The sequence below is a fragment of the Rhinichthys klamathensis genome, unplaced genomic scaffold, assembly GCF_029890125.1.
Source record: "Rhinichthys klamathensis goyatoka isolate OS25496 unplaced genomic scaffold, OSU_Roscu_1.1 h1tg000180l_1, whole genome shotgun sequence".
Lineage (NCBI taxonomy): Eukaryota > Metazoa > Chordata > Actinopteri > Cypriniformes > Leuciscidae > Rhinichthys > Rhinichthys klamathensis.
In genome coordinates, this window is record NW_026606708.1 from 2,632,202 (window position 1) to 2,650,217 (window position 18,016).

The following is an 18,016-nucleotide window of genomic DNA, read 5'->3' on the forward strand; positions in this document are numbered from 1 at the left end:
TTTAAAAATGTGTTTGCGCAATTAAAAACAGAACGAAAACATGCGCATTTTAACCAAAAGATGACCGAACACAAAAACAAAACAGGTAAATCCATGGGACAAAGGTAATGTAGACAGTAAAATTACTGACTAAAAACAATTAGTAATGTATGGCTTCTTTGGTCATTTTTGTAAGAGATCCAGGAAACCCATTTTAAAAGGTGCTTTGGTCATAAAATGCATAAAAAAAAGGGCTGCTTTGAAAATGAAAAGGTCAATAATGATGTCATACTCTATTGTTCAACATAAAACTACAAATCAAACCAAGGAAGCAGAAGTTTCTGAAAAATATCGGCCTTTATTTTAAGTAAACAATGGTGTGTTTGATTCAATGGGTTTTTTTTTATGTCAGGTAATAAAGAAGACAATTGCAGCCTATCAGGTTCATAAATACCACCTCAACAGTATAAATACTTACTCTACTTTCATATTTGAACATTCAGTTAACAGCATTTTAAAAACAGCTACTGGAGAAAAAATCATATTTTCAGATCGCATACAATTCACAGTAGCAACATCAGGTGGACACACACACACACACACACTTTCACTCCCAAGGAAACATACACATAAGTATGTGAAAAATATCAGAATAGAAATAAAACAGCTACAGAATCCAAAAGCTTAATGAAAGGTATATTTACAAATAGCCTGAACATATTACTAATACCCAATGCCACAATTTACATTTTCTTCCAAGCTATACCCAAAGAGGCTCCAACAAATCTCATCTTTTTCAAACTGATTAATAAAGATCGTACTGTAATCATTAAATACAATGCTCATTATTTGATTGGGAAACAATACATATTAACACAAACTAAATGAACAATGTTTTACATTTTCAACCAGGGTTTTCTCTTGAACATTTTAAAAACTTAATATACTGCAAATGTGATACATTATACATAGAAAGAACATAACAGCACAACTAAATACTAAGAAATTTCAGGGAGATATTACATTTTAATGGTCTTGCATGAATGTCATACATGAACATCATAAAACTGACCAGAGCAAACTGTTAAAAAATAAGTGTATGATATTCTTATTATCAGACTATTCTTTTGGAGAGAATCACTGATTTTCTATGGCATCTATTCCTTCTGTTTGGCCAAGTAGACAACTTTTTTTTTTTTTTTTTAAGAAAGCAAAAGAAAAGTCAAATATCCTACTGACTGGCTGATCACAATACTGCAAAATTAGAGCATTACTGTATAAGTAGTACAGTTGGTTTGATTTCCATCCAGAAGAAACTGTCAAGATTCCATTTCATCTCCATCAAAGACTGGAGGCTCAAAACTGATCACCACCTCATATGTTTGACCTGTGCAAGAACAGAATCCAAAAAATTAAGGATGTGACTGCAACCTACATTAAATCTAGCTCATCCTAAATAATGTCTTTAACAAAACGGAACCAGCATGGCCCCTTTACGTTTCAGAACAGGGTTATTTTTAACGATGAATCGATGGATGGATGGACGGAGGGATTTAAAACTTTAAACAAAAAGTTTAAGCACTAAAATTACAAACTGGAAATAAATAAAAACTAAAACTGAACTGAAACTACAACAAAAATAAAATATTAATATTTTAAAATGAAAACTAATAACAAAATTAATGACAAAAGCACAGAACAAAACAAAAAGACTAAAAAATAAAAGCCAATTCAAGTAATAGTACATAAATATAGGGTAATAATATAAATGTAATATATAATAATAAATAAATAAATAATTCTAAAATAAGGCTAGTTCATGGTCGCCTAATTCAGTGTCGCAAGTGAGCAAAAATGCGAAAATAGCTTAAAGCGCTTTTAACTAAGCGCGTACTAACTAGCATTTTCCACATAAACACCAAAAACTCTTTACTTGACTTACGTTTCCACTCTTCAATATCAAGCTCTTGGCTCTCAAAACTCTGGTCGAAAGGCTCTGCCTCAGGTTCATCATCTGGGTCATGGTACTGGGCAAAGTACGTATGCGCCAGAGCCTCCGCTGCTGTGATGCGCTTATCTGTGTCTAAAACTAGCATCTTCTCCAGAAGGTCCACAGCTAAAAACACAAAGAATTAAGTATTTGATCAAAATTAAATATTGGCAGCATATTTTCTATAATTTGTTCAAATTGTCCATCAACAAAGATCAACAAAAGAACAGGGAATTATTTTATTGTCTTTTTTATTCCCTAAACAATGTGTACTTTACAATAATATATACTAAACATACTAAATAAACTGCAATTTCATATACAGTACCATTTAAACGTTTGAGGTCACAAAGTTCTTTTTATTTGTTTTTGAAAGAAATTGATACTTTTATTCAGAAAGGATGCATTAAAGGTTAAACTGATCAAAAGTGACAGTGAAGACTTTTAAAATGTGTAACAATTTACAAAAGCTAAATGTTACAAAAGCTGGGTGATTACAGTGTGACAGGTTTATATCACCTTGATTTAGAAAAGGTTTCCATTTCAAATAAATGCTATTCTATAGTTCAACTTTCTATTCAAAGAATATCTTATCGACCCCAAACTTTTGAACAGTAGGGTACCCACAAATCATTTCAGTGTCTAAACATGCCTCTCTTACCTAGTGGATTAGCCCCAATAAACACATCAGCAAAATTCCTCTTGGGCAACTGAGGAAGTGAGTTGATATAAGTACGAGCCTGTGGAAAGAAACAGGTCAACCATGAGCAGAGGTAATAAAATCATGTTTATTATAATGTTAGTAATTCGGTCCCCATGACAACTGCTTGTGTTTTGCACATAGATTGCTAACCCTGTGAATCATAACATTGTGGTGTTAGTATGCAGTGCCATTTGAATAATGCAGCAAACAAACAGCTTCAGAATGCAGAGAGGTCTGTGCTGGAGATGACAGACAGTGATTTCAGCTCGCATAGATCAGTGAATAACTGATCATGATGCTTCAGCGGCAAGCAGTCACCCGAAGAGAAAGTGGAGAAGACGAAGGAACTCTGTTGGGTGTAAACCGTTGCTTTACTTCACTATTACCTTCCCTTATATTCTCCATATGAAATAACATTTTAACCTGACCTGAAAATGCTCTAATTAATATTACAATTTGATTGGCCGAGTGGATATTTAGTCCAACAGCACTGTTTTGTTGTTTGTATCCCTCTGCTTGTCTGCGTTTCTGATGTTTAGGAACATAGTATGTAGCGTTGTAAGTGGAAACGTTTTTTGGAAGTCAGAGTAACAGTATTTTCTTCAGGAACAATCGGACCAGGGTTTCTCTCACCAGTGAGTGGGAAGAAAGAAAATAGACAACCCTGAGTAGAGTGATTACATAACACATGACTGTGTTTAACATTAATGTGTGATATTGCTTTATTATATGCTAATAAGCTTTTTTAAATCTACTAAATGTGAGACATCATTAGGCCTGCTAATTAAAGGGCATGATGGGTATTCTACAAACAGGGGGCTGGGCCACAGTGAGCTCACCTCATGGCTAGGCATCCTGCTTATTAGAGAGGCAGGTGGAGTTCCTGTAAGTCGCATTATCTGTTGAAGCTGGTTTATATCTTTGAAGGCCAGGTCAAGGAGATCAAGGTCCACAAATTTAGTGTAAAGCATATGTATAAAAAATTATCTGGACATTATATTGTGGTTCTCCACTACTCTAGGGAAAAGGACAGGATAAAAAGAAAGAGAGAGGAAAAGTTTGGCATGCAAATTGCATTCATTTACAGCAGAGAAGAAACGTCATGCATTAGATAGCAAGAGAGCTTGATAAGTGTATTAGAATCTGCTCAGAAATACAGCTGCCATTAGCAGATCTGGAAGACAAAAATCAGGCTTGTTAATTTCAGTTTAGATGTCAGGATTCAGTCACAAACAGAACCTCGGGTCAGTCTTTCATCTAAAAGTGAAGTCAATGTTTAGCAGGAGAGCACTGGAAAAATACCTTTTTATTAGCAGTCAAAAACAGCCGCACTCAACACACATTCCTTGTTAGAAAATCCAGCTTAGACTGGTCCAAGCAGAACATTAGCTGGTCAACCAGCCAACGTGTTCCAAAAACTAGCCTGATCAATTTAAGATAGTATGACCAGCTTGCACCAGTTAAAGACCAGCTACTGTTTAAAATGTTTGGTCTTTTTTTTTTTTTTTTTAAGACATTAGCACATTTGTTTAGCGAGGATTCATTAAATTGAACACAAGTGACAGTAAAGATATTCTTATAGTACTACAAAAAATGTATTTAAAACTATTTTTTTTTTAAAATGTAACTTCGAGAACCTTTTAGCAAAGAATCCTGAAATACAAAATGCATTACGATTTCATCAAAAATATTAAGCAGCACAACAGTTTGCAACTGTGAAAATAAGAAATATTTTTTGTGCACCAAATCAGCATATTAGAATGATTTCTGAAGGATCAAGTGACACTGAAGACTGGAGTAATGGCTGCTAAAAATGTAACTTTCCAAATGAATAAATTAAAAAATATATTTCAATAGAAAAGTTATTTTGAATTTTAATAATACTACACAATATCACTGTATTTTGTTCGAACAAATTCAGCCTTGGTGAGCATAATAGACCTACATTTAAAAATTGTACCGACCCCAAACTTTTGACCGTTAGTGTCCAGCCAGGACCAGACAAAAAGCGGTTTCAAAACACAGCTGCCAGCTTAATATGGATTTTCCACTTTGAAAATTAACACACACAGGCGTTTTTAGCAAGTGCTCTCTCCCTAAATATATTAAACTCACAGACTCCGATGATATTTTCATTAACAGCTCAGGTCCTGGAGTTCCAACCAGAAGCATAATAAGCTTCAACTGATCGATGTCTAGTAAAACAAGATGAAGGAAAACTAGTGTGGCTCAACATGGAACACGCCACAAAGCAGGAAACGCTCATTTCGGTTTCATGTGTACTTAAAGAACAGGAAAGCAAAGAAGCTTTGGTCACATCTGTGGAAAGACGAGCAAGCTTGTAAAAATAGCACAGGTTGAATATTTTCAGCTTGCCCAGCAAAAGCATGACAGAAGTAGCCGCACAGGTGTGCTCTGCCTGTAAGAGGGGGGAAATATTTGGCAAGTATTTCTGTTCCATGGGGTGTGGAGCCAGAAGCATTAAGAGTGGCAGCCGTTCAAGATACAGAGTGTCAAATATGCACAGCCAGGGGGGAAAACATGCTGAAAGTGCAGAAATGTGGACAACATTTGTCATTGGAAATAAAATAAAAAAAGAGAGTAAAATGAGAGCGAGAAAGAGAGAGGCATGTCATTTCCTGCAGGGAGTTTATTGCATTCTCATAATGATGGATCATATATCCTTCAAATCACTGTTGAGTCTTGGGGCACAGCTTGAAAACAGAGCTTAAGTGAAAGGGACAAAAGGTCAGTGTAAGACAGAAGAGGCAGACAGATCTGCCAGCTTCTGCCATAGCACACATACACACTGCAAGGACAGGAATATAGAGAACGAGAGAGAGAAAATAAGATTGTAAAATTGTAAGATTGTTTAAATCAGTATGAGAGCAAAATACGCTCTTAAAAAAACACTAAATCAGGGACGTTTCTGGCTTTGAGCCGTGGTTACATTTACAGAGAGCGTTCTGCAAGTCAATGAGGGGTAAACGAGAGGAAAAGGATACGGTCTGTGCCAGGGAACAGAGTCCTGCCCGTCAACAGCTCAGCCATGATGCAGCCCACTGACCAAATGTCCACTGAAAAGAAATCAAGAAACAACATTAGTAGAGAGGCAGCAAGCACATGTCCCCACTATTGTGTCCTGACCCAGCTCTCTTGTCACAGAGGGATGAAAAAAATAGATCAACTGCGACAATCTTCAAAAGACATTTCAGCAAAGTTAGCTTGTTCTGGGAGTAGTCTACATTACTGTTCAAAAGTTTGGGGTCAGAACAAAAAAAAATTGTTGAAGAAATTAACACTATTCAGCAACACTCTTAAAAGTGTAAAATGGTGTTTTAGCAGTGATAGCCATAGAAGAACCTTTTTTTCTTAGAATGAAGAACATTTAAAAAAATCTAAAGAAACTTGTTCCACTGTAAATAACGTTTTGTAAAAATGGAAAAGTTTTATGGATGTTAATGCCAATGCACTTGCCAACAAAGAACCTTTATTTTTAAGAATGAAGGATGCATTAAACTTATAAAAAAAAAAAACTAAATGTCTGCCACTTTAGATCATAGTCTTATTATAATATTACCACCCCTTAATCTGCACGTTTCCACCCACAGTGCCGCCATTTGGTTTTCGCAAATGATAACAGTGTAACCAATTCTAACGCAATGGCAAAAGTTTGAGCAAAGCATGCAAACTGTTCTGTCGTTGGCTGCGAAGAACACTATTTGACCAAAAATGTGTAAAACTTGTGTAAAAGTTAAACATGATGGTACATGCAAGTCAATGAGATGAATCAATGTAACTCCACAACAACTGCATAAATGTACTATCCACTAACCATTCAGAAACGTCCAGGTGCAGTCTAAGGCCCCATTTACACTGCATGGTTCAAGTGACCCAAATCTGATTTTTTCCTCTCATGTGGCACAGATCGGATATGACCCATGAACGTGTAAGCAGGAAAAAAAACCGCATGGATTCCGATTTTCTCAGATCGGATTTAGGCCTCACTCATATGTGGTAATAAATCGGATATGAATCGGATACGTGCATTTGCGTGTGCCATGTAAGCAGACAAATCGGATATTCCCCAGTAAACGCGAGTCGTACGTCATTAAAAAAGTGACGTCAACTCAGGTGGACACCACAACTGAGATCACATGACTTATTATAGGCGCGATGGAGGATACACACAGTGGAGCAATGCGGAGGTTTCGCGTCTTTTGAGTGTTTGGGGCGAAGAGACAGTGCAGGCAAAAATGCAGGGTTGTTACAGAAATAAATCCGTGTTTGAAGACATTTCACGAGATATGGGGAGACACGGTTTTAAGCGCTCGTGGCTACAGTGCCACCATAAGCTTATGACTTTTAAAAATATTGTGGAAAGCAAAACACTGGATAATTTTATTCACATCTGCATCCATTGTATTTCGTGCTGTTTTACTTCCTTTTCCGGGTCAGAACGTCTACATTTGGTAGTTTCAGCAGTGTATAGTGTAAATGCAAAAATCGGATACGGGTCACTTTTTAAAGATGATGTAAGCGGGTCGTCAAAAAAATCGGATATAGTCAGAAAATCGGATTTGGGCATCAAGACCTGCAGTGTAAATGCAGCCTAAAAGTTGCAACCTCTTCCAGAGTCTCTCCGTAAGGTTGCGCTACGCTACTGGTTATCTCTGAAATTTTGGATGAGTGAAATTCACACGTTTTTTTATTGCCGGAGAGTATCCGAAGCTCGTGTAAAAGATCGGCCGTCTTCTGAACGGGGACACACAAAAATGGAGCGTTGTTGCCCACACCCAAAAAGGGGCAAAATTTGACAAGCTATAATAAATGATCTGGGGGGTATTTTGAGCTGAAATTTGAGATTTTTATTACATCTTGTGAAAATGGGCATAATGTGTCACATTTAAGCAGTTACTGTTTTCAACATTGATAATAATAAGAAATGTTTCTTGAGCACTAAATCAGCATATTAGAATGATTTCTGAAGGATCATGTGACACTGAAGGCTGGAGTAAATCAGCTTTGCCATCACAGGTATAAATTACACTTATATGAAAACAGAAAACTGCTATATTTTGTGAAATATTATTACAATTTAAAAGTTTTACTGTATTTTGATCAAATAAATACAGCCTTGGTGAGCCTTCTTTTAAAAACATTAAAAATTATTTCCAACTTTTGAACGGTAGAGTACACCATCTGGTTCTAAAAAGCCTGGGTGTAGTTGTGTTACCTGTCATGTTGTAGTGCATCCAGTTGAGCATGATCTCTGGGGCGCGGTACCACCTTGTGGCCACATACCCTGTCATCTCATCATCTGTGTGTCTAGCCAGCCCAAAGTCAAGGATCTGAGATAAAAAAAAAGAAAATACATCCTGTTAATAACAATTAAAGTATTACAAGCAAATGTATAACAACTATGAAAAAAATATGACAGACTAACCTTAAGTTCACAGTCTTCATTTACTGCCAGATTACTGGGTTTCAAGTCCTGGTAAACGATTATTGGACATTAGTTCACGGTCTCCTTATACCATTTAAAATGAATATTTGCAGCTATTTATGAATTAAATTTACAGATGTGACATCTTTTAGCATTTCAATTCAACTTGTCACTCAGTTCATACAAACAAAAACGACCTATTTTTCTTAAAGCAATATGACTTCATAAAATTGAATACTGAATTATTCTAATTAAATTAAAAACAAAAGTTATTTGAGCTGTAAAGAAGTCAAAATCTTTTCAATTTGGGCTATTTTTCGAAGTAAATAAACTTCATATTACCGATGTAACTGCACAATTTCCTGCCAGGCTTGTAATTGCAACAAAAAATGTTTATTCTTTATTACTAAAGTAGGAACGAGTCATAATTATTTTCTGTGGTAATCAACAGCATGGAAAAGATGCTGTACACAGATATCAAGATGAAAATAACACAGACTATTTCTTTAAGACTAAACTAATTTATATCAATTTCTAGTTTTAGTCTTTACACAAAAGCAGGCCTGAGCATGTAAAATGGTTATGCCAGGGAGAATTGGCTCCATGAGGCAACATATACTTAATTTTTTTAATGTAAATAGCCTGCAGGCTATTTCTCATATACCCGAGTGAGCACTTACCCTGTGAATTATGTCGGCCGAATGGATGTACTGGTAAAATTAAAAGAAAAATAGAGAAAGAAAAAAAAATTATGTGAGATAATAAAATTCCAGCTGTAAGGTTTACACTAAAAAATAGGTCAAATAAATGTCTAGATACTATTTCAAACATTGTGCTGGACATAATACTTTTCAGTTCATTGTTATTTTTATTTAATTTACATCAGCTTTAAGAACTGAGATTCCGGTTTGTATTCGTTACGGGATGGGAAAGTGCAGTTTCACCTTAAGCCCTCGCAGGATCTGGTAAATAAGGAACTGAACATGATCATCGGTCAGCTTCTGACACTTCACAATATTATTTAGGTCAGCGCCCATAAGATGAGTCACCAGGTACCTGCAAATCAGAACACAAGAAGAATGTTATTCACCTGCCAACTGTATTTAACCTGGTGTAAGGAGTGACTGCACAACTTGAAATGTAGGGAACATTTAGTTCTTTTCTGACAAAATGAAGCTTAACTACTCTCAACATCAAGATGTTCCACTGGATCAGTTTATTCAGGCACAATGACATCAGATTTTATTGCAGTCTTCAACCTATCACACAAACACCTCACGATAACCCACAGCAGAGTCTACATAAGCACTGACTCTTAGCAAGAGGGTGGAGCTACAGGTCAAACAGAGCCACTGCGATACAACACACAGCAGAGCTTAAAATAAGCCATACTTAATCCCAGAAACACTCTCCACCCAATAGACACATTCAGCATTAGAGATAAATCAACAAATACAACCCACCCCCACAAAGATTTAGGGGGGAAAAACACAGATTAGAGACAATAAACAAATGTAAATCACTTCGACACACAGGCAATGAAAAGCTAAAGCAAACTGATTCAGACACCAAAAACACATGCATTTACACACGGTCAACTGAGAATTTATATATTTATTGGAAGAGCCTGGAGCTCTGGAGTTAAGTCGCCACACAAACATTTCTGCTAGTTTCAGTAGTGGAAGGAGTGCGGATGCCCTTCATGTATCAGTGTGAGTCAGGTCTATTTTTGGCAGCAGAATTGATGTTAAGTCACAGCAGCATCTGCTTTTACAACCTGGCTGTATCCTTAGCATTCCCTACTAACCTACGGCTGTTAAGCTGGAGCCAGGCAGCACAAAAAGCTCTGTCTCTGTGGACCCGAAGCTCCATAAAACCATGAGAGCCTGAAAACATGCTTATAATCACCTAACAAAGAGCACAAGATAAATAATGCATTATTCTGTTTAGTGTATGAGATATTAGGACTGAACACACAGGAGTGATTGTAATAAAGCCGTACTAAAGAACACGTCACAGCGTATTATATATATATATATACACTCACCGGCCACTTTATTAGGTACACCTGTCCAACTGCTCGTTAACACTTAATTTCTAAGCAGCCAATCACATGGCGGCAACTCAGTGCATTTAGGCATGTAGACATGGTCAAGACAATCTCCTGCAGTTCAAACCGAGCATCAGTATGGGGAAGAAAGGTGATTTGAGTGACTTTGAACGTGGCATGATTGTTGGTGCCAGAAGGGCTGGTCTGAGTATTTCAGAAACTGCTAATCTACTGGGATTTTCACGCACAACCATCTCTAGGGTTTACAGAGAATGGTCCGAAAAAGAAAAAACATCCAGTGAGCGGCAGTTCTGTGGGCGGAAATGCCTTGTTGATGCCAGAGGTCAGAGGAGAATGGCCAGACTGGTTCGAGCTGATAGAAGGGCAACAGTGACTGAAATAACCACTCGTTACAACCGAGGTATGCAGCAAAGCATTTGTGAAGCCACAACACGCACAACCTTGAGGCGGATGGGCTACAACAGCAGAAGACTCCACCGGGTACCACTCATCTCCACTACAAATAGGAAAAAGAGGCTACAATTTGCAAGAGCTCACCAAAATTGAACAGTTGAAGACTGGAAAAATGTTGCCTGGTCTGATGAGTCTCGATTTCTGTTGAGACATTCAGATGTTAGAGTCAGAATTTGGCGTAAACAGAATGAGAACATGGAACCACCATGCCTTGTTACCACTGTGCAGGCTGGTGGTGGTGGTGTAATGGTGTGGGGGATGTTTTCCTGGCACACTTTAGGCCCCTTAGTGCCAATTGGGCATCGTTTAAATGCCACGGCCTACCTGAGCATTGTTTCTGACCATGTCCATCCCTTTATGGCCACCATGTACCCATCCTCTGATGGCTACTTCCACCATGTCACAAAGCTCTAATCATTTCAAATTGGTTTCTTGAACATGACAATGAGTTCACTGTACTAAAATGGCCTCCACAGTCACCAGATCTCAACCCAATAGAGCATCTTTGGGATGTGGTGGAACGGGAGATTCGCATCATGGATGTGCAGCCGACAAATCTGCGGCAACTGTGTGATGCCATCATGTCAATATGGACCAAACTCCCTGAGGAATGCTTCCAGCACCTTGTTGAATCTATGCCACGAAGAATTGAGGCAGTTCTGAAGGCAAAAGGGGGTCCAACCCGTTACTAGCATGGGGTACCTAATAAAGTGGCCGGTGAGTGTGTGTATATATATATATATATATTAAAAAAATAACTTTAATCGCTTTAATTGTAATCAACAGTTGCACAGGAAGCATCTGATAAAGTGGGCCATTTTACGTCTTCAGTGGTGGACTTGTTGTTCTATTTTTGACATGCTGTAGTAGCCCTTTATGTTTGACAGAAGTCTCTTATGCTCGCCAAGGCTGAATTTATTTGATGAAAAATGCAGTAAAAACAGTAATATTGTGAAATATTATTACAATTTAAAAGAAAAGTTGTCTGTTTTAATATATTTTAAAATGTAATTTTATCCTGCGATGGCAAAGCTGAATTTTCAGCATCATTACTCCAGTCTTCAGTCTCACATGATCCTTCAGAAATCATTCTAAAATGCTGATTTGCTGCTCAAGAAACAATTCTTATTATCAATGTTGAACATTTTTGAGAAAGCCATGATACTTTTTTTTCCGGTAAAAAATGAGAAAACCAAAAAATACACCACAATCCCAGACGTAGTACTGAAGGAAAATGAAAATTGAGCGGAAGTACGTAGGAGGGCGGAGCCAGGCTAGTGAATAACATCTCAGAGGAAGAAATTGTCTGACTTACACATCATTAAACTCCTCCAGGGAGGTGGCAGGTGTGAAAACATCCAGCAGGCCGATCACCTACAAGCACAAAGTGCAAAGAATACAAATCAGGATCATTTAGTACTGCATGTACAGTATTGCATTAAGATTTTATTGCATAACCTGACAGGGAAATCTAGAATTACCACAGAGGAAGTTCTAGAATTCCCTGTCAGACAGAATACCCCAAATTAAATTAAGATAAGAACAATACCCGTTTGATTGAGAAAAATATTTATTTTCAGTGAGAAAATAAAAACGGTGTTCCAGAGTAGGGGTGGGCGATATAACCAAAATCTTACATCATTTCTTGTCACCAAATTCAATATCACAAAAAGCTAATAGCCTAGATAAGTACAAATTAACCTCTCAAGCTAGCTAAAGACTAGTAAACAGTTAGTGATAAAATAAGAAAAAAAGAAACTAATTACAAGCATATAGGAAATCAAACGACAATAGAACAAAGACACAAATAAAACAGACCTATCTGAAAAACGTCAAGCACTTAAAATAAGAAATACTAAAAAATGTATTAAGTAATCGAATGTATAAAAAAAAGCACAGCATAGTTTTCACTGTGTAAATTAAATATACATTTATTCTTAAAGTTACAAAAGTTATTCAGTCAAGAGCAGAGCGAGATGTTTGATTAACATTAATGACTAACTGCTGTCAGTTTCAGAACGAATGCGTGGATCTGTCAATTAACCGTCAGTGGTTGGCCCTTTAACACTGTGGTGGTATAAAATTCCCACAGTCATAGCCCTAATTTTGTTGCACTTTTCCAAAAGAGTATGTTGTATAATTTAATACATTTTTAGTTTAATTAAAATTGACCGTTTTCTTTGGGGGGCAACAAAGGGATGCACCCTACACAAGGGGGGCCTCACACTGAAAAAGTTTGAGAACCACCGTACTAGAGGTTCTGACAAAATGTTAATTGCTGCAGTCTATTTAAAAATATATGATTAATTTGAATTCATTACTTTAAAAAAGGTTTGAAAAGAATTATTCAAAGACTCACTTGTTTATTTCCTGGATGAATCAGCATTTTTGAATGAATCCCTTAAATTAATGATTCAATGACTCACTCATTATAACTTCAATTGTTTCATTACTGAAGGAATCAGCGTTTTTGAATGAATCTCTTGAATGAGTGATTCAATGACAAGTCCATTTTTTAACTTGTCGCCACCTACTAGAGTAACGATGTAATTGGTACAATCTTTAGTCAAGTTAGTTTCAAAAGGTGATTTACTCTATTTTGTTTGCAAACCGTAGACAGTAGTGTTTATATCCGAACTATAAACTTTTATCCCAGTACTTCTGTGATAAAATTGAAATAATGATACTGTGTAGTTGAAAAGACTTTGTGAAGCTGTTTCATACCTATACATGACAACTGCTCTCTCTGGCTCAGCGGCAGATCTGAATGCTCGCTGTGATTGTACTTGTCAAATAGACATCTAGACTAATCGCTGTCATTCAGGAATAAGATTGTCTGGGTGTTTGAATCGAGATTGCGATCTTTTAACGATTAATCATGCAGCTCTACTCCTTATGAAACAAATACATGTCTGCAGAAACCAAACTGGAAAAACTGGTTTGGAACAAAATGAGGGTGAGTAAATAATGACAAAATTTAAAATATTTGGATGAACTTAGCCTTTAACCATCAGGATTACCAACCGTTACTCTGCATATTGGCCTTGTCAGTTTGATAATACCAGGGATCCAAACTCACATTCTCATGTTTCATATGCTTGAGTAGCCGCAATTCCCTGTAAGTCCGCTTGGCATGGATGATGGACTGAAATGGCCTTGACAGTTTCTTCACGGCGACCTTCAATCCTGACTTTTCATCAAATGCAGAGCTGAGAAAAACAGAACGACATGATTCAAGCATGCCATCACACATTGTTGCACAACTGAAACGCCAACATGCTACAACAGGACCAAAGTTAAAGACGGTTGGAAGTAAGAGTCAGCATTGAATTAACTTGCCATACATTTTAGACTGAAACAAAAGCTGGTCAGATTCTCACTTCCTTATGTTAGAAACCACCGATGTTTACAGACAGAACTAAAGGGTAAAACGTACCTATTGCAACCAATCATAAAATAACTTTAAAAGGACAAACTATTTAGTGTTTAATCAGAGACTGACCACCACGTGCTATGTAGTAGACGTAACAGTGAAGGTAATGATACAACCTTTCAAGACACAAAGGATATTTTAAATGCACAACTTGACTGAGAGACCTGATTGATCTTATCAAAGAAAATCTTTTGGCTCCGCTTTTTCGAATACACTGCACAGGCTGAGAGATGATCCTGGCACTTCAAACCCAGTGCAATCTGTTCATCAGATATTCAATTACACAGACACAATAAGGGGGCCCATGAAACATAATCTAGATAGCACGGTTGCCTAGCATCGTAATTTCTAACAGTCACTTGGGTGCATAAACAACCTGTCTACACTGAGGAGTAATTTAGAAAATGAGCCTGGCCTTCAAACACCTGTCTGTTTAAGAGACAGAGACCTTTCTGAAAATCATTTGCAAACATTAAAGAGTGAGGTAACACTTGTTTCGAGTTTAAGGAAGAAACAAAAGAACTCTTTAGATGTGCACAAATATGACTAGATAAAACAAGATCGCATTTCCTCAGTAAAACAATCTGTCATAATCAGCATGTTTCTGATCACAACAATTTAAGATGAATTTTTTTTTACTTTGCAAAATTTTTTATCTAATTCCACATTAATATGCAAAGACAACTACAAGTAAACTATTTTTATGTTGATTTTCCTAAAAACATTGTGTCAGTTTCAAAACACTGCAGTGCTTGTTTGAGCACCTGTGGCCTGTTGCACAAAGCCGGTTTCAGTTTCTACCCATGTAAGTTTAAGATTAGTCTGAGCAAACTCTGGTTTTTCGGGTTCAAGAAGATGGATTGGTTTTTAGCGGGTTTCATTGCTATGGTAACTTACGCTACACGGCTAACCTTTATATTAAAATAAATAATACATGGCATGCATTAACCTATAAAGCTTTAAAACAGATTAAGCTATTTGTTTGATTCACATGCATTGATATATTCAGATTTTTTCTTTCCGCTGCCTTCTCAAACTTTCGCTGCAGCAGCAGTGTTTTTTCCTGCCATGTAAATTAATTTGATTTCATGATATTTTTGTCATAATGATCTCTTAATCTTCAGCAGAGAAGTGAATTGCACGGCTCTCTCGCGAGAGGTGAATCAAACTGACGCTCTCCATGTTCCGTGTGATTGGCTATTAGTTGCACGTAACACACTCAGGTGCACGCGCTTCAGAGTTAATCGCAAACTCTGGATTAAACCGGAGTTGACAGAAAACGTTTATACCGAGCTTTGTGAGACTGTTGAACCTGATCTAAACCAAGTATGGATTTGTCAACTGCAAACCTACTCTAAAAAGAGTTTGTTCAACTAGCTTCATGCAACAGGCCTCTGGCACCACAACTTTGTCTCTACCAATAGCCCAATCAATTAATTGCAGTGTGTTTGGGAAACCTGCTTGAAAACAATCATTTTGTTAAATTCCATTTGGTGGCTCTAGTGCAGCAGAAATAACAAAGTTTAGCATTAAAGGGATAGTTCACCCAAAAAAGAAAATGATGCCATTATGTACTCACCCTCAAGTTGTTCTAAACCTCTTTCTTCTGTTGAACACAAAATAAGATATTTTGAAGAATGTGGGTAACCAAACAGCTGCTGGTCCCCATTGACTTCCATAGTATAGAAAAAAAAAAGTAAAACAGAAACAATATGGAAGTCAATGGAGACCAGAAACTGTATGGTTACCTACATTCCTCAAAATATCTACTTTTGTGTTCAGCACAAGAAAGAAATTCATACAGGTTTAGAACAACAATCATTTTTGGGTGAACTATCCCTTTAAAGGTGCACCCTGTAGGTTTTTGTTTATGTTTAGCTCACTCTTATGCATCTCAATAATGGGGGGGGGGGGGGGGGGGGGGGTCGTTTTTCAGTCGATTGCATGAAATGTTAGTCATGTTATGTCAACATCTACGTAGCATTCAGATTGCATAAATCGGGAATGAGTCAACACCTTATTTACGTGTACATTTAATTTTAATTATATTTCTCAAAAGTGTGCTTGATTTATTTATTTGCCTGCTTTGTTAATACAAATTACTGAGCGCACCTTTAAGTGAATCATAAATTAAGCTGTCAGGAAACATCAGTACAGAACCACCAACAAACTTCCTAATCGCAACTAAAATCAAACGAGCAATCTTTAGATGAATGAATCACGAGATTAAGACAATAACACACGACAAGCCCTATGAGGTTTTCTTCACCTCATCCTGGGTGTTACTACAAGCAAACGAGAAAATTAAGTGCCATGAATCACTAACAACAGTCGTGAAATTACACGCAGCTCTGACTCATCGGTTGCGTTTCAAAACCTATCGAGTTACCTAACTTACAAGGTACCCAAAAGCGGCAGCTCCCTTGGTTAAGATACAGACTAGTCATGGGGTGACCTCATTCAGGACAGACCCCACCAGATGTCCTCATTAAGACCACCCTACACCCCTAAATAGGGCGAATAAAGAAAAGCGTGGTTCTATATCATAAACAATGACCAGTTTACCAGATAAACAACTTTGCAGTTTATCGAGTTCATCTCTTCCTCGACTTGCAACCATTTTAACGTACCACATTATTGTGCATCACGTTTGCCCGTCCACCGCAAAGCTTCACTTTGAAACTGAAGTGGCATGCGTGCGTGCACGCGAGGTGGCATTTGCAACATACGAGACTTTAAATGTTTATAAAGCGTAATCACCCAAGTTAGAACACTTTGCAACACTACAAGAACTTTAAACCCGCTTTTTATGACTAGCAATCCCTCTAGCATAACAAACCGCAGACTTTGGTCTTATTAGCAAGTTTTGCTAACGCAGAGCAATGCTGTACGGGCCCGTAAGAATGAATGGGACACATCGTTCCGCCATAGAAACAACAGATAAATATTTACCAAACAGTTCCGTATGCACCAGAGCCGACGGGAGACAAGTTCTGATATCGCAAAGGGACTTCCCATATCGTCTTGTTGACCTCCTGTCGATAGAAAGTGGGTCTTTCTTTCTGCGACATGCCTGCAGAACGAGCACCCGAGACGACTTGAGACTTCTGCTTTCCCTGGCTTGCTTGCCTGCGATTCGAGGTAGTTGAGTTTTCCTGCAACAATCAAAAATGGAAAGTAGCCTAACCAACCGATAAAGTCGACCGTGCACGCGGATACTCTGGAACGAACCGCCCCGTTGTGTTTATTTCATTCCAGCGACTCCAAATGCTCTTGGAATGTGACTGTTCGGAAGTTGCTCGGTTCCGGGGTCACGGTGGTTTTTCGAGCACTATCCCGTCTGCGTCTCTCTCCCTGCTGCTACAAAAATGAAAGACGCAGTAAAAAAGCAAACCGAGTTCCCAAGCGCGCCCCCTGTAACGCATTCACACGTATACAGGAGTTTGTAGACCTAGCATACTACAATGTAGAACACAAACTAAAAGAGACATGGAAATGTTTAATGCAAATATCTGAATACGATATTGTTCCCACACTAAAAAGTTTTAGGTGGTTTGAACTTTACAATGCACAATAACATCAGAGAGAACATACAGATGTCCATAACAGATTAAGCTGGTGTAAGATATCAATAAATACAGACCATACAATTTTTTATGGAATAATTATTTTAATTTTACATTAAAACGTTCTTCATTTTATTTATATCTTTCATTCACTCAATGTCACTTTACAAGGACAAAGAAAAAACGATAAGAAAACTAATAATATAACGCGATAGAAACAATTAAGAAAAGCAAACAACAGACTGCAGTAATGAGCAGAGAACAAAGACCATAAATAAGCACTGCAGACTTAACCTAATAGAACAATAACAAAATAAATCTGAGATGGATGTGATATTATGGAGATTTTACCACAGGGAATTTCATTACACTGAA

General features: G+C 37.4%; 1 protein-coding gene across 2 annotated transcripts; it reads right to left on the reverse strand.

Annotated features, from left to right (window-relative positions):
- Positions 1-317: 317 nt before the first annotated feature.
- mapk14a (mitogen-activated protein kinase 14a) lies at positions 318-17,433 on the reverse strand. 2 transcript variants are annotated; one of them, XM_056261018.1, is made up of 12 exons: positions 17,028-17,433; positions 13,722-13,851; positions 11,958-12,016; positions 9,063-9,174; positions 8,799-8,828; positions 8,119-8,166; positions 7,909-8,023; positions 5,678-5,749; positions 4,788-4,867; positions 2,631-2,709; positions 1,922-2,095; positions 318-1,366 (listed from the first exon to the last, which is right to left on the reverse strand). In XM_056261018.1, the coding sequence occupies exons 1-12, from the start codon at positions 17,144-17,146 to the stop codon at positions 1,299-1,301; spliced, it is 1,086 nt and encodes a 361-aa protein (XP_056116993.1). In that variant the 5' UTR covers positions 17,147-17,433; the 3' UTR covers positions 318-1,298. The 2 variants fall into 2 exon arrangements, with proteins under 2 accessions (XP_056116993.1, XP_056116992.1); XM_056261017.1 differs by lacking the exon at positions 4,788-4,867 and adding an exon at positions 3,512-3,591 and having other exon boundaries at positions 17,028-17,432.
- Positions 17,434-18,016: the final 583 nt, after the last annotated feature.

Bases quoted from the DNA above. Each gene is read 5' to 3' on its own strand.
- mapk14a (XM_056261018.1), bottom strand. From the start codon at position 17,146: ATGTCGCAGAAAGAAAGACCCACTTTCTATCGACAGGAGGTCAACAAG. The intron at 8,829-9,062 runs GTGAAACTGCAC...TAATTTTACCAG, and splicing joins AGATCCTGCGAGGGCTTAAG to TACATCCATTCGGCCGACAT. The intron at 2,710-4,787 runs GTGAGTTTAATA...TTCTTTCCACAG, and splicing joins TGAAAATATCATCGGAGTCT to GCTCGTACTTATATCAACTC.